The sequence below is a fragment of the Lycium ferocissimum genome, chromosome 6, assembly GCF_029784015.1.
Source record: "Lycium ferocissimum isolate CSIRO_LF1 chromosome 6, AGI_CSIRO_Lferr_CH_V1, whole genome shotgun sequence".
Classification (NCBI taxonomy): domain Eukaryota; kingdom Viridiplantae; phylum Streptophyta; class Magnoliopsida; order Solanales; family Solanaceae; genus Lycium; species Lycium ferocissimum.
In genome coordinates this window covers 6,373,206-6,390,581 of record NC_081347.1, presented here as the reverse complement: position 1 = coordinate 6,390,581, position 17,376 = coordinate 6,373,206, and the positions used below count along the sequence as shown (strand labels likewise).

At 34.6% G+C, this 17,376-nt stretch overlaps 1 protein-coding gene across 1 annotated transcript; it reads right to left on the bottom strand.

The window, feature by feature from the left end:
* Nucleotides 1-127: 127 nt before the first annotated feature.
* LOC132059093 (kinesin-like protein KIN-UC) lies at nucleotides 128-15,723 on the bottom strand. The gene is made up of 22 exons (XM_059451582.1): nucleotides 15,419-15,723; nucleotides 13,495-13,592; nucleotides 13,267-13,389; nucleotides 11,783-11,968; nucleotides 10,764-10,985; nucleotides 9,853-10,012; nucleotides 9,480-9,629; nucleotides 8,079-8,167; nucleotides 7,196-7,408; nucleotides 6,884-7,018; nucleotides 6,621-6,755; nucleotides 5,594-5,773; nucleotides 5,121-5,300; nucleotides 3,872-3,997; nucleotides 3,517-3,645; nucleotides 3,326-3,446; nucleotides 3,107-3,199; nucleotides 2,595-2,720; nucleotides 1,502-1,627; nucleotides 1,060-1,203; nucleotides 856-984; nucleotides 128-580 (listed from the first exon to the last, which is right to left on the bottom strand). Exons 1-22 carry the CDS (start codon nucleotides 15,660-15,662, stop codon nucleotides 432-434), a joined length of 3,258 nt encoding a protein of 1,085 aa, XP_059307565.1. The 5' UTR covers nucleotides 15,663-15,723; the 3' UTR covers nucleotides 128-431.
* Between the last annotated feature and the right edge of the window lie 1,653 nt (nucleotides 15,724-17,376).

The following is a 17,376-nucleotide window of genomic DNA, read 5'->3' as shown; positions in this document are numbered from 1 at the left end:
ATCTTATTGGTTCATCCAAACCCAATAGCTTAAGCTCGGATCCCGTATATATACTTAAAAATTACTAACTAACATTACCAATCCAATAAATCAAATGGAATGTGGTAAGATTCGAAACTCTAGCCCATAATGTTCAAATCTTAAATCCACCTATATATGAACTACATACAACGAATGTTTCTTTTTTCCCTTATTTTTTTTTCCTATTGACACACTCGTCAAATTGGAATGTTGATAGATGATAGTGCATATGTATAAGAATGGTATATAATTTACAAAAAACATGTCATAAAGCATCTTAGTTACATGTTGTTGGGCTACTTACATGACTGTTGTAAATACATGTTAGTAAAAGGGGCTACTTCATAATGCTTTTTACTTCTGTAGACTCAAACAACTGGAATTTCCTTAATATTGGTAAACAGTTGCCTTCACTGTGCTCTTATCTGAGCTTGAAATGTAGGGCTCAACTTCAGTGTCTTCTTAGCCAAATTTCGAATATCCTCTCGCGAAGATTCGTTTGATATTCGTATAATTTCATCCAACGCTCCACTTGACACGATATCTCTAGCGTTACCCTCTGTCATAGCCGTAAGAACATGTCATTACTAGTAAAAAAACAGATATCTTTACTTTTTCAGTATTGTGAAATACTTCATATATGGAATTTTGAGGCAGAGGCATTAGATCCCCAGACTAGCACTTGCCAAGGAACAAGGGTATACCACTAGGCCAGAAGGTTTAGCTGTTTTTAGCTACTATATCTTAATAACTGTATATACATGTGCACTATAATAGGTTTCCTGAATCATAAAAGCAACTATAACAAGAAATAAGTTTGGACAAGTAGCTAACCATTTTGTGCCAAATGGCATAGAGCAAGTTCTATGTGGCGCCTTGTCGAAGAAGAAGCACTGTTAGAGTTGGTTATCAACCATCTTAGAACGCCATCTTCCATAAGAGTAGAACGGCCTTTCCTATGTCCTGGAAAAGTAATACCAGTCAAGTGCATGCTAACAGGAAAAATCAGTAATTACATCAATATCTAATCACGCAAACCTTGAATTGTTCCTCGCGATTCACACTTTGCAAAGTTAGCCAATCCTCTGGCAACTTGCGCAATGACTTCAATATTTCCAGATCTAGCCATTTCTAACAATGCTTTGACAGCTCCATCTTCCCTCAATTTTACATGTAACTTTTCTGTCATGAGATTGAACCTTATCAATGTTCAGATGTTCAACATAAATGAATAAATCATCCAGCCTCAGAGGATCAATGAAACAGAATGTTAATAAATAATAAATAAAAAAAATTAAAAAAAAAAAAAAAAAAAAAAAAAAACAGAATATTGCTTCAATTTTGTAAAATACAAAAGGCAAGGACAACATGGAGTTGAGGAAGATAATGCTTTGCAAACAACTTCTACTAGTCATTCCAAGAATGCACATGAAAGTAGAAATTTGGACACAAACTACAGTAGATAATGACCTAAACTTACCGTTTCCACACAAATTTGCAATTGCTCCTGCTACCATTCGAAGAGTTTGGGCGTCATCAGTTTTGACAGCTGTATTGGCTAAAAGTTGAGCACCTCCTTTACTTGATATTAGTGCTTGATTCACTTCTGAACAGATTAAAATTTGTAAATTTTCAGTACAACGCAAGTGAAATTTGTTCGATCAGCCGTTTACAACAGATTCATGTGAAACGAGAAAGAGCTTTCAGAGGGTTAAAACATCAAACTGACTCAATAATAGTCAAACGTTGCTTTACTCCAGAACATCATAGTGAGCTTACATCGCAGATGCAATTATATTCGGATGTTTATGCCCTCAAACTGAAAAATTATAATCAGATTGATGGACAAGATTTCTGTCACTTGAACGTTCTACAATATATGATTATGGTTTAAGGGAAATTCCTGTGGTTTTTGAAAGTCGATGCAGGCGAAGTAAACAAAGGAGTGTTTGTATCCTGAACGGTTCTGGACCTGGCAGCCTCCTTTTGTTTGTTCTTATTGTTAGCTTTCTGTTTTTTCTTGCCACCTTTTCAATTGTCCCTGTCTTTCTAAATAAATCAGTCAACACTCCTAGGTCCAATTAACTAGTTCTAATAGATTTAGTTTTCCATACTGCCCAATCATAAATAGTTGTTGTTGGGTGTTGGTTTTTGTTTTGTGGGGGGGGGGGGGGGGGGGGAGGTTGATAGACCCTATTCTGCCCCTTTGTATGATCAACAATAACATACCCAGTGAAATCCCACAATGTGGGGTCTGGGGAGGGTAAAGTGTACGCAGACCTTACCCCTATCTCGGAAGATAGGGAGCTTTCTCAGACTGCTCCCCTTTGTATGATCATGAATAGAAATTTGAAATTTAAATGACTGAGCATAACTAGCATATTCATACTTATCATTTGTGTCTAAAATCCTTCTTCCTATGGCCAGCGCATTGAAGACTATGCTAACTTACCTCATCGACATCTCAACAGACACAGAGACATGGTTAAGAAGGTCCCAGTGAATGACAAAATCCACACAAAGGAAATTCTTAGAACAGCTGAGAATGTAAAGAAGAAAAGATTCACAAGTACCATTCATTGCCAAATTGGCAATAGCTCCAGAAGCCACTCTGAGTATAGTTGCATTTTGGGATGATTGTAGCAGCATGAGAAGTGCATCTAAACCGCCTTCCTGCACAATCTTTTCCTGATTGCTGTCTGAAATACAAAAAGAAAGACTCAGGTTTTGCTTCGGCATATTATCTGTTGATTTCTTTTTTCATTAGCGAAAATGATAATAACTTGTTCATGTCATTCTTGTGGAGTTGAATGACTTGAATCAGATTATGGACCTAGTAGGAATGGAAGATTATGTAGCGATACAATGGTAGGCAAAAAAAAATCTTTCATGCATGCCTTTAACTCTTCTTTCATGGCTTTTTGCGAAGTCCGAAGAGGTAATTCAATTTATCTACCCAGCCAAAGAAGCATCATTTTCAGTTACCATTCCAATAAAGATTTCTATCAAGCTAATGCTTATTGCTATCGACAAACACACCATTGTTTTGACACTTGAATATAACTCAATAGTTAGTTATACAGACCTTCAGCTGCAAGATTGGCTACCACTTTCACAGCATGAATTTGGACGTCCAAATCGACTGATGACAACAAAGAGATTATCTTCTGGACACCAACTGAATTGCAAAGTAATTAAGCCTAGTTAATTTAAAGAATCCAAAAGATAAATAGAAAGAAATAGACATGATTATGCTATTATATAACAAGACAGAGACCTGACTTTAACATTCAATGAATTTTACCTTCTTCAATTATCTTTGACATGGTGTTCTGATGGGCAAAAATCCTTTCCCTTGATTCAGTTGATCTATGCATATTGAATGATCTACTGGGTGTATATTGCTTCATATATGACTTCTTCTCCTGTAAATATCAGATGTTAACTCTAATCCGGGTTATAGAAGACAAGAAAAAAAACCATGGTAGCACTTACCTCAAAGCTATCTTCACTTTCAGGCACAAGCTTTTTCAAATTAAACAGCTCATTTTCAGCAGCTTTCCTCTGCTTTTCCTCAATTAAAAGTGTTTGCCTCACATTGTGAAGTTCGTCATGTAATTCTCTCTAAGGACCATGTTGAGGAAGCAAAGATTATTATCAGTAAATTTTTCACTAACTGAATTTATGTTTTTTTCGCTTGTGAGCAGAATGGGATTTTTTTCCTGTTCTTGCTGTTTCCTTTTTCTTTTGCAGAAGGGTTAGGAGGGAAGGTGGACATGGTAAGATAGTTTAAGTGAATTGAACTTTAATGAGAACCTTGAGGGGACAAATGTTAAAGTCCTTAACATACCTTTTCTGATAGTAGAACCTGATATTCTGTTTTTAATGTCTGAAGTTCCTTCTGAGTTGGCTCATACAGCTGATGCATTTCTTCTAATCTGGATCCAAGTGCATCAATCTCTTTTTCCCTCTGAATCTACAATCAGGAAAAGCAATAACAATTAAGGCTGAAAAGAGCTTTAACCTAGAAGATTAAAGCCAAAACTGTTACAACTACTACTCAGTATCGGCTATATGAATTCTCACTGGTCTTGCTCCCCATTTAAATTTATCTCAGGCCAACAATATATAAAATAAAAATATAAATGGAATTACTAGAAGTTCTCCTATATATCCCACTGGCATAAGAGTCTCTAATAGGGCTTAAAAACTCCTAGAGAACATAGGACCTACCGTAAATGCATTAACATGACTAACATATCCTCCCAAGTCCCAACTGATTGATATTGCATATAAATATTCGTGCCTATCCTTAGCTAAGTCTGCATTGATTCCAACAGATTATACTCCTTGTGTCCCTATTTATGTGATACATTTTCCTTTTTAGTCTCTCCCAAAAAAGAATGATACATTTCTATATTTAGAAATAATTTAACTTTAAACTTTCCTTTTTACCCTTAATGAAATGATTTACAACCACACAAATATTTATCGCTTATTTTAGACCACAAGTTTCATAAGTCTTCCTTTCTTTTTTAAACTCCATGCCTAGTCAAACTATACCTCCATAGGTTTTTTCAAGTTTCGAGATAACTTCCTTCCATATGATTTTAGGTCTACCTACTGGGGGACATAACTCACGTCAACAAGTTCACATAGTGCATGTAAAACATGTGTTATGCATTTTTCTTTAAAAAAACACGGGTAACTGATTTTGTAGGGGACGTCAACCCATTCCTATGTAATGCACGAAATTCATGCGCTATAGGTACTTATGTTTGCTTTTTTGTTTACACATTATTCTGGTACTTTTGAAGAAAAAAAACCGCATTGGTTAGATAGGTGAGAAGAGATATTTATTTATACATTTTGATGCCGAGATCAAACTGTCTTAATTATTCAGTGTTCAATATCTAAATACCATATCTTAATATTTAGATGTGTATTCAGATGCAGACATCTTAATCTTTAAAACCAAACGGGGCTTAGTCAACTTCATCAATTGGATAAGAGTGCAAATGCAAATCATGAAGATTCTTAGGATAGCATCCTATAGATAATCCAGATAGTACAGAGGTTAAATGGTTATTCAGCTTTACCTTCATTGAGGTTTCATGATCTGTAAATTGTTCTTCAATTGCATGCAGTTGTTCCTTCATATTATCAACACGAGCATGCTCATCTTTTAGCTGTTGCTCTAATTGTGCTATTTTCGCCTCATACATCAGAGCAGTGTCTGAAATTTCCTTCTGATATGTAGATGTTTCCTTCTGATGGAGCTTTTACGGACAGAAAAAAAAAAAACATAGTTAGATACTTTTTCATTCCTACCTAGGAAACATAGAAACTAAAACGGGTTCCTGGTTAGTTTAAGCATGACAAAAAATGAAAATTAGATTAAATTCATTCCACAGGTTAATTATACGCTTTTAACAACTCAGTACGTGTAAGTTGTATTTTTTGGCTAAGAAAGCCTGTAAAATAAACATTGTAGGAGCTATAGATTCAGAAATGACACTTGCAAGTTGATGTCTTATACAGAAAATGGAGCAGTCCGGTATAAATGGTCAACCTGCAATAATTCCTGAAGGCCAGTTAATTGCTCCTTCATCAGTTCTAATTGTTGTTCAGCACTTTCAGAGCGAGCACGCTCATCTTGTAGTTGCTTCATCAGATCAGTTATCTTCTTCTCATACATTTGCGTGTTCTCAGCAAGTACTTTCTGATATGATGAATTCTCTAATTGTTGTTGCTACTAACACCAAAACAACAAGATTAGTGCCTCAAGCAACCCAATGATAATATGTCCAATTTATGACAGAAAACTAGATGCGGAGCTACTAAATAAGCTTAAAATCATAACCATGAAGCAAATTATAGTTACAAGTCTCCAAATTGCCAACTACTTCAAAACATCATATCAAGTAGCACTTAAAATTTCCACTAGCACATTTCAACTCGAGTTCAGCAAGTACATGAAGAGTACAGGCAGTATCAGAGAAGTTTGAAGGGCTTGATATTCGTTGTAAAAGAAATAAATGAAAGAAACTATAAAGAGGGCGTGAGGAAAAATAAGAAAGTGGGACTGGGGAAATGCAAGAACAATTTCTTTTTTGTTGCAGGAATTTTCTTACAGCTTTTTATAGTCATTCTGTACAATGTAAACAATACATTTATCCAATGTGGAACACTAATACATATACTATTATGTAGGTACATATGTAATTTAATTGCTAAGTCCACAATTTATCAGAGGAATAGGGAAATGAGAATACATAAAAGGATAAAGAAATAGCTCTATATAACTTTAGTAGCTGTATGACAGGGCTATTCTCTTTCAGTGGGATAAGAGCAAACACAAAGGAACCAAAAGGTATAATGCCATGTTGAAATATTCTACCAATACATGTCAAAGTACATATTCAAACTTCTGAAGAAGCTAGACTTCCGGACATCAGAAAATCACCAAGACAATCTCAGTTCAGCTTTATGGAGATGAGTCTACACAAGATTTAGCATTTCTAGCATAAATGCATCTGAAAAGATAAATCTATTTTCAGAAATATGTTCAAACAACATAGTTGGTCAAACCCAGATACCTTGCTATGCTTTAAACTCATTTCTAGACGTGCAACCTCATCCTGCAAATACTTATAATGACTTTTCTCTCGGTTGAAATCTTTCAGTACGTTTTCCAACTCCAATTTCAAATGACCGTTCTCCTTCTCCAAAAGCTGAAATTAGATGAGACATATTTAGTATCTTAAGTCCCCAATGGTTTGAGAAAGTTCAAAATTTGTAGAGGCCTAGATGCTCATTGTTAGTAAAGCGTTTTTAAAAAAAAATCATTCTGCACACATACCTTGCTATTCTTCAAATCTGATTCTAGCTTCAAAATCTCATTCTTCATCGAATTGCTGTGTTGCTTCTGGCAATTCAACTCCTCCAACATATTTTCAATATCTGAAACCAGGCGACTATTTTCTTTCTCTAGAAACTGTAGATGAAATAAAGCATGGAAGTAAAAAATATTAGTTCACTGCCTCTAAAATGAGAAGAAATATGGAAGGGACAAGATGCTATAAGGATTCCTTTTTTTAACAAGCTCAAGCTCAGAGAACGAAGACGATAGGAATCCTGTCCCAAAAGATAGAAAAAGAGGCCAAAAAGTTACCTCGGACCTGGCAACCGTACTTCTCTCTGCTTCAGTAAATGACTTTTGACACTCCCTTAGTTTTTTTTCCATGGCCATTTGGTCAGTTGCCCTAAACTTTTGCTGCCTATCAACCTCCACAGTGAGGTGCTCCACTTGAGTCTCTAGCTTCCGGCATAAGTTCTCGTAATCAAATTCTTCTCTCAACTTTACTGTGTTAACTATTTTCATGGCCTGTATAAAACAGTTAATGCTAGCTCATGTGGCATGAAAGCTTTCTAGTGTATAATATACCAGCAGAAGCACAAAACTTTTTTGGGTCATAAATTGGCAGAAATGCAGTCTGTCATGTCATGATTAGCACGGAACATAAAAGCAGCCAATGATAATCTTTTGGCAGGAAAAGCTATTAAAAGTTTATATTTTGCTTTCGTAAGTGCTTAGCTTCTTATAGGAAGGCTCTCTGTAGATCAGTTCATATGATAAGCAGAAAAAGGATATGCTGCATAGTGCATTGGATGAAAGCATAGGATATATGCCGGATGTTATCGATAAAAGAGAGATTAGGCATTCAAAACAGAGACAAGAATCAAGTTGGCTGAATCTCTTGTATTGGGATAAGAATTTTTATCCACCACCAGAAGTACTAGATATACTTTTCTGATTTTAAAAAAAAGTTAGACCAAATGGTGACCACTCCTTAGATATGAGATAAACTGATTATCGAAACTGCTATTAGATGGAAAAGAACAAAAGGAAGTCTAATGCATGAGTCTTTGTGGAACCAGATTAAAAATAAGATGACAGATTGTGCAAGTTGAATTCAGCAGGAAAACTGAAGAGGGTTGAGAGGCTAAAGGACTATAAAAAAGTGACACACGTAATTATAGAATACAAATCTCACCCGTTGTCCAAACATTATTGTGCTTGTGGTCTCTGGATAATGTCGAGAAGATGGTCCAATGGTTATTATAAGTGAAGTTCGTGCAGAACCTGTTTCATTAGCTTATATTATTTTTCAAATAAGAGAATACCAATAAAGTCAAGATTTGCATTCACATAATACACACTTCCAGCCTAGGCGCAAATTGTAATGTATACAGAAGTGTACAGTCCATCCGGTAATGACAAACTCAATTATTGGGGTCGTTTAGTGCATGGTATAAGCTGGGATATCCCAGCACTAATTTTGTACCATGTTTGGTAGAAGGTATAAATTTATCCTGGGATAAACTTATACCTTCCACCAAACTGAGTATAAAATGAAGCATAATCCTAAGGGTGGGATATCCCACCTTATCCCACTAAGCTTGGGATTATTTTATCCCATCTCCTAGATGGGATAAATTAGTCCCAGGACTATAATCCTGGGATTATAATCCAGGGATAATTTAGTCCGCGTACCACACTCATAATTAGGTATGTGTCTAGAGAAATAGATAGAGATTATTTTAGCTTTCAGGAATGGAAGGAACAGAAGTTAATCACAGCTTATCTGCAATAGCTACCAGAATCTTTTCCCATACAACATACAAACTGAAAATCCCATAACCTGTCTCTCTAAACAAACTTTTCCATTCCATAGCCACCACAACAAATTTCTTTCAACGTAGAAAATTCATTCTTTCTCATATGCAAGCCCACATAGATATTCATTTTACTGAGCTTTAGCTTGAATCTACTGTGTTATCATCTTTATGACTTCACAAGGACCATATATTGCTGTGAAAAGGGACAGGTAGTGGTGGATTTTTTTTTTATTTTTTTTATTTTTTTATTTTTTTGTAAATAAAGGCCGTGTCTACCTCCAACTAGCTCAGGTACTGGGTAACTCTATAAGTTAATTAGCTATTTATTTTTACTTTGTTGCGAATTGAACTGGGTCTCCAAGGGTGGACGTATGATAATTATTTGAGGTCATAGTAAAAGAAATTTGTTTGGGAGGCTAAATAATAGAGTTTTGAATAGACTGTTCAGACCAGAATAGTTGGGCCAGGATACTTCTCACTAATATCTAACTGCATGTAGCAATTGACAAAAGTCAATTAAGAGTTTAAATATGTTTATAGTAGTGAAAAGCTAGAAATAACTAACTCCATGGACCGAGAGGACGACTAGTTCGAGTACAAATATTCACACATTACAGTGAATGAACTGGGCATAAGTGCACACTTACTTCTAAACAATGACACTTAACAGTGAAAGTTCAGGGCATAAGAGCACACTAACTCTCAAATAACCTGTACTTGGCGATAGACAAAATAATCTAAAATAGTTAAATTAAGTGAGAGGAACTTTCAATAACCTCCAAATGAATCACGAAGAAGTCGTGTTAGTTTAGAATCTCTTGTAGGTATATGAGGGCTGTTCTCAGCCAGTGCATTTATACATTTTCCCAGAGAAGTAAGAGACAGATTAATAAACTTAGCCTCTTCCAACAAGCGACCTTCACTTCCTGCAAGATAGTGAAAGACTCAGTAAATATGTTTGTTTATTAATCTGGAGAATGGACCAAATAAAAATAAGAGATATATGAACATGTATTGCACGCTTCCACTTCTTCAAAATTCCATCACCACATTACCACAATACCCTACCTCCCAGAAACAGCCTATGTGTAAAGATTGCAAATATGAAATCAAAAGGAGCTGGTAAGTGTGAATGTAAGAATAACAAACCAGATTTGTCTATTCGCTCTGATCCTGCTAGATCAACTATTAGCAGCTTGCTTTTACGAACAATAGGTATCTGATTGCCATGTTTATCAGTTTTGCTGTCTTTCTCTTGAAAGGCTGAGCCTGTTTTTTCATCATTTTTAACAGATTTACGGATGTTAACCTGTAAAAGGAGAAATATGAACAAATTAATAGACAAGTTACCTGCCTTGTAATAAGATTTAATTTTTTAAAAAGCATGCTACGGTTCAGTAAGCTATGCCAAGCACATTCCCCCACCATTATGGGACACTCTTAACACCCTCCGAGACACCAGGACAAGACTGGAGCGTGGAAAAAATAACACGGGAGTCCAACATTGCATAGACTAAAAAATAGGAGTAGATCTAGCTCTGATATCAAGTAAAAAAATATGAAATTTGAGCCTAACTCAACCCTAAAAGCTACCTTATGAGGTGAGAATTGCCCCATGTAAGGAGATAACAATCCATTCACTCATCATGTGGGGACACTAACACACAGTGTAGAGCAAAGTTAGCACCATGAGACCCAGTTGCAATACTTACAAGGAAAAGTAAATTGATCAACTTATTGATGCTATATGAATAAGTCATGAAACTAGGGTGAAAATAAATTGTGGAATACATTAGAATTTAGAGAACTAATAAGAAGCCATGATAGACTGCTTCATAAACTGATGGATCAATTTGTCTTTTCTAGAGCTAATGCCCTCATCGAAACTTGGTAGCGTCTCCCTGGTGAAAGATGTACTGAAATTATCCTTCATATTCTTTCCGTGGAACTTTCTATTATGAAAGATTCTTAACTCTTAAAGATCAAAAAATAAAGTTGTGTATCTTCATTCCTCAACTGTTTGCAATAAGAGTATAGCTGAGGACAATTTTAACATATACCATAAGAATTGCGTGGCTACGTGATGATTCGGTGTTTAACTTGGTATTTGCTGCAAGACGGTTGGCTTCTCCAATTTGCAATAGTTGCAAGAAATGGTCAAGATCCTGAATCTTAACCACTGTAGCACCAGGGACGGATACTTCTCCAGTCTTGGCATCTTCGACAATTGGAATATTTATCTTTTCAGGAGCAAGCAAATCTTGGATAGACTCCATGTACAACTGTTGCATAAATTACAAATGTTACTAGCAGTGAAACTCAAAGATATAACAGGCTCCATAACAACTAACAAATAAATGTTACTATTTTGAAGAAATATATGTATTTACACCTCTATTGGTATAAAAAAAAATTCTGATACATTTAATGATTTTTTAAAGAATTAAAAGAGTAAGTGGATGGAAATATCCTAGGCGGCCAATAAGGTACAATAATGTTGAAAAGTTGCTTTGATATGTTTCTAATTGAAAAGTCCGATCATGCGACAGTATCTCCATCTTCAAAGGTTCTTAATCACCACAACAGGACTGGTATCTCAAATCTTCATGAGTTTAATGTAGTTTATAATAGGTACTGGACATCTCTCTATACTTACATATGAAACTTGACAAAATCAATTCATTCAGAAGATTAATTATACCTTCAAATAAATAGATCCTGAATGTAGAGTTTACAACCTAAAGATCAACATGAAAGTTATAGTGACCATTCAATCAGATATTGAATAGCCAATAGAAACAGCTGATGCTGGTTATCACTAATACACCAACAATATTGAATGTATGAGATTAACAATTAAAACTTCAACTTAGTCAACAAACTTTATACTAAATGAACAACCATTGGGTTTTAAATTTTCTAAATGCAAACTGCCAAACAAACCTGCAAACAGCATTAGAGATCCACATTCTTGCATTTTGCTTAGCTTTGCTCTCATAAGCATAAATAGCTCTACTACATATGAAGCAAATTGGATACTCATACAAACAGATTTAATCATGGAAACCAATATGAATACCTGCAAAAAAGACATTTCCACACTATCAGATGTGGGGGTTGTATTGACAATAATGTCCTCCAAAGCTCTAACCATGATGCCACGCTCTGATACATCATCTTTACCCAATCTACCAAGCGTATAAGTCTTGCCAGTACCTGTTTGACCATAGGCCATGACTGTGCCATTATACCCATTCAACACGCTCTGCAAAATCAAACAAATTTAATTTATGCAGATTAAACAAGAAATAAAAATAGTTAGACACAATATCCAACCACGGTTTTGTTTCCTAAAAAAGTAAGTCAAATAAAAAAAAAGGAAGAGATCCATAGTTGTATAGCATAAAATAAAGGTTCTGTAGGTTTTATTCAAATAGGGAGCCACATAGACCCTACTAATAATAGCTTTCATGTTGTTAAGAGTCGAAAAAGTTTCACTGCTCCTTGAATACTGAGATCGAGGAATGTACCATATTTTTCACCAACATTAGTTCACAACATTAATCTCGGATACACCTTTAATTAATCAGTTTAACTTGTATTAGTATGACATAAACTTGAACAGATGCACGTCACTTTAACAATCAACTAAACTGAACAATCTTTAAAATTTATCCACATTCTTTCTAGGTGAACATGATACCATGCAACTCTGACTATATCAATCAACCTCAAGTAATTTGAAATATAGTCTACATACGTAAATACTAGTAACAAAATTATAGTAAATAAAAAGAAAAAAGAAAGTAGCAATAGCATTTCTTTACAGAACACAAACATGATATTGATGTCAGTCTTTGGGAAGAGGTGTGTTTCATGGAAAGGCAGGGAAAGCAAGTGCACTATTATAAGCTAAATGCTTCCTGGAATTCTGTTTCTGTTCTTTGGGGCCTTTTGGACCCGTGTCGATCTTTTTTGTATTAGAAAGAAGAAGGAATCTCAAAAAGGTCAGGAATGACTACGACTTGGTAGGTTTCAATAAAATGCATTCCAGGGCTAAGTGAAGCTTAGCATGCTTTAACAGCCAAGTGATGATTCAAGTTTGTGGTGCATGGAGGTGCACCTTGCTCTTTTTTTTTTTGAAGTGTTTTTTCCTAATGCCTAGTTAGCAAGTGGGGCATTGGTAGCAGAAATTTACAGCTCCGATTAAAAACTGGAAGCTATAACAATAGATAATATCCCATCGTGGCGAAATTCAATGCCCTAATTATTGAATACAAGAGCAAACTATGTCTTGCCAAGTTAAGTGAATTGTATGCGTAACTACTCCTCATAGCCGATCACTTACTACTCATCATCAACAAAACCAAATAAAATCAATGTTCCAATAAAAATCTATCGCCACTCATAACCAAAAGCTACTAGCTTTCATTACTAAATTATTACGAAGAAATTATATGGACATTAATGCAAACAAATTCATGAAACTTGATACTTTCTGTGATAGCATAATACACTTTTATATATAGTTCAACCCATTATAGTTGTCATTGTACCACTTACCTCAACTACAGGCTTTGCAACTGTCTCATAAATGCGCTTTTGTGATGCACTTTCAGCAAAAATTTCATCAAACTTGTAAAACTCAGAATTCCAATTATTTTTTCTCAACTTTAACTTCTTGAGCTGCATGGTTAAGGAAGTAGTTTGTTGATTTAGTAAGTTATTACGAATTACAAAGATACACGGAAAGACAGACAAACATGGAAATTCGCTACAGAGGTTAATCACCTCAGGCTGCACTTCAACGCAATCCGCATAATCAGCATCTGAAAGTTCCTGGGCATTTCTTGGGCGAACTCTGATGGCTACTCTAACTCTTCCAGGTTCTAGGAAATTTCATTAGATTTGCTTAGTATGTTGCATGATTTTGACAAATGACCAGATTTTAATGATGGCATAAGGTAATATACAACATGTTCAAACAGGCCCATGTACATAATATCTGACAATTGCATACTTATCACAATCCCCGCAAAAGACTTTGGATGTGATCATCATTGCATATAACAACTCTAAGTAGAAATGTGATATGGTATAAAAAAGGGTTGTATAGTAGATAATACTAGATATTATAATGTGTGTTCACTGGTCGGTTCGTGCAAAAGATGATTTTCTTCTGCACTTTGTTTGAGATTGTAAACCATTCCATTGTTTTCCCACCAATCAATTCATGAAATTCCTTTATTAATTTGGGCACAGGGGTAAGCTTACAAGCAGAAGATAATCAAATTAATATTGTCTGCAGGAAAAGAAATTACGCAGCTAACAAGTACATTCCCAAGCAAAGCGTGGTCTTGTTTGGAATCCATACACAACAAATGATCTTTCTTTTGATAATTTTCTAGAAGCCTAGAACTTTACCGGAAAACTGGCATTCTCCTATCTGCTTTCACTTGTAAAATTATACATTAAATAGTCTCCATATTGCTTTTTTCCTGGATTTGCAGCATGTGGGTGTAACGTTAAATGGACAATAGTATCAATGGACCTCAATAGAGAGGAATAAATAAAGAGTATTCATCTCAATTAGTTTGAGATTGAGGTACAGAGGTGTAGTTGATTAGTTGATCCCTAACTTTTTCAGCACAATTACTTGCACCAATAAACCGAGAAGAATTATAAGGCGTCAAATGACTAGCTCATCACAACTAACTTAAAGGGTTTCCACTTTACAAAATTTTCAAACATTTTTTAATCAAAAAACACATCATCACTCTAATCTAGCTTGAGAACAGCTATCTTCAAACACTTCAAATCTAACATGAAATTCAACTTAGCTTCTTCCATTTCCATTTTTCTTTTTCAGACATGAAAAGACCCGTTTTCCTGAAAGAGAAAGCGATACAACTGCCCCAGTACCAACAGGGGCAAAGCTAGGTAGGCTCCAGGGGGTTCATCCCCTCGGCGAAAAATTACAGTGTATGTACAGGATTAAAATTATTGAACCCTCTAGGTGAAAATCCTGGTTCCGCCACTGACTACCAACTTCAAGTCTGAATATTCAAGAGTATTACTCCCTCTGTCCCTATTTATGTGAACGAGGTTCAAAATACTTAATTTTGACGATAAATTGGGTATGAATTCTTCAATTTGAATTGTGAACTACACGCAAAATTACTACAAGTCACCATTTACATATTTACCTCCCCAAACAGTAATAGCTTCACAAAAATTAGGATGGAAGGAATACAACTCAATCATTAAAACACAAACAAAAACCACCAAGTTCTAGAAAAACAAGAATGTTCAATTTTTCCATAAGAAAAAAAAAAGTAATAACAACACAATTCAAACATGACAAACACAATCTAACCATTTAACTTAAAAAAAAAAAAAAAATGAACCTGGGTCACTTTTCAATTATTCGATAAGAAACAACAATAAGAACATAACCAGTGTAATCCCACAAGTAAGGTGTGCGAGGGTAGGATGTACAGAGAGAGGTGATGTGGAGTAGAGAGGCTGTTTTCGATAGACGTCTGGTAATAAAATACTAACTCCGTCTCAAAAATTGTCTTACTTTCATTATTAGTTTGTCCCAAAAAGATTGACACATTTTTATATTTTTGGGACGGATGGAGTAATAATAAGAACAAAATTCAAAAATCAGAAACACAACAATGTAAGCATTAAATTAAAAAAGAAATGAAACCTGGGTCATTATTATCCTGAGGAGGAGAGCGAGTTCGTGAAGTGGGCGTAACAGAACGTCTTGTATTATTAGCTGATCCCATTTTAGTACGCGTATTTTGCTGCTGTAGTTGGCCATTGGCACTAGAATTTCTTGCAGAAGCATTATTATTATTATTATTATTAGTAGTAGTAGTAGAAGAAGAATGAGGAGGTAACCTTTCATTCCTGTGTGAAGATGATGGTCTACCACTAGAACTTGCCATTTTTTTCAAAACCAAGAAACCAAAAAATGATTTAGGAGAAGAAGAAAATGATTAGAGACAAGAGGGATTCACGTTTATTATACTTCTATTTTCTCTATTCAGAAGAGGCCGGCACGTACTTTTTTTGTTTTGATTGATATAAGTAAGACCTTTTTTTTTTTTTTTTTTTCCTTTTACTTGAATTTACTCACTTCAAAATCGAAAAATTTGAACCGAAATTTTCTCTTTCGAACCCGAACTAGTTCGGTTCGTGTGTGGGGCATCGTCAAAAAACCAAAATTAAATGCAGGTTAAATGAGTTTGATAAATTTCGGTCTATGAAAAAAAAACTCTATTTCTAAATTTAATACATTATCCAAAAATTAAAATAGAGTTGATGTCATTAAGTTTAAAAAAAAAAAAACCCAATTGTAATAAGTCCTCTTTTGCATTTGTAATAATTTTTCACTTCAATTGAAAAAATCAAATATCCTTGACCAAAGAAAAGAAGTGATGTTCTTTGGATTAATGTATGTTCTTTATGTGTTTTTTAATTGTTCTTACACGACGTATATAACACTTAGTAATCATGTCATGATTATAGTCTTATGTTCTTGTGTATCCTGTTTGTTTGATTTTGATTTGATTTATCAAGTTTTATGTTTTATTGTTTTGAGAATATGAATTAGTGTAGGAATCCTTACAATATTATATTAAAAAAGCAAGATTGAAAAAATTTGATTCCCTTTAAAAACCGAAATCAAAGAAGCCGAACCGATTTAGTTTGATTGTATTTCTAATCAAGCCAAGTATCACAACTCTTTCTACGCCCACCCCTACTTGAATTCCCGCCTTGAGTTACTCACTTCTATTTGTTTGCCTTTTTTTTCTCTCTTTCTTATTATGGGGTTGTGGGTACCCTTAATTAAATGCAGGTTAAATGATTTTTTCCATTTTGGTCTATGTATAATCTACTCTATTTCTAGGGATTAGAGTTAGGTGAAAATCTTTAGAGTTGATGTCATTATTTTAAAATTTGGAAAAGAAAAGGGGTTTTGCTTATATTTTGTCAGCTAGTACCCTTTGAGGCCTTGACCATTAGATGGGCAATAATCTCACAATTTTTTTTTGTCCTTCTTGGGATTTTCACTCATTTTGTGGACTGCAACTCCCTGATTTCATTTTATTTGTCCATTATTTTAAAAGTATATTTCACTTTTATTTGTCCAAATTTAACATATCAAGAGAAAAGTAATTTTTCTTTTTCATTTTTAAATTACTCATTTTAGATTATTTTTCAAGTTGATTAAAGTTATGCACCAATTAATATGGATATCATGTAAATTATGTCCTTTATTTATTATTTCTCAAGAGGTATGCAAAGTTCATAGTGGATAAGTAAAAGTGAAAGGAGGGAGTAGATACACTATCATGACAATTTTAATTATATACTTAAAATGCATAATATTTTTATACACAATGATCAAAAGTAGCATACATTATGGCTTGTTTGATACCAGACAACATAGTTTTCTTGTGACATTAATCATTTATAACACCAACGAAGCATACTGTACCAACTTCGAAGAGAACAAAGTTTATGTTACGATGAATCTGCGGAAAGGAGAAAGTTACTACAAAGTAAGAGTGTATTTAATTTAATGTTTTTATCAAGATTTTACTTTAACGTTTTTATCAAGATTTTAAGTGAGTGGAGTTTCTTCATTGTAATACA

Excerpts from the sequence above, each read along its gene's own strand:
- LOC132059093 (XM_059451582.1), bottom strand. The coding sequence starts at position 15,662 with ATGGCAAGTTCTAGTGGTAGACCATCATCTTCACACAGGAATGAAAGG. Across the intron at positions 13,390-13,494 it reads GCGTTGAAGTGCAGCCTGAG|CTCAAGAAGTTAAAGTTGAG; the intron begins GTGATTAACCTC and ends TTAACCATGCAG. Across the intron at positions 1,628-2,594 it reads TGCCAATTTGGCAATGAATG|AAGTGAATCAAGCACTAATA; the intron begins GTACTTGTGAAT and ends TAATCTGTTCAG.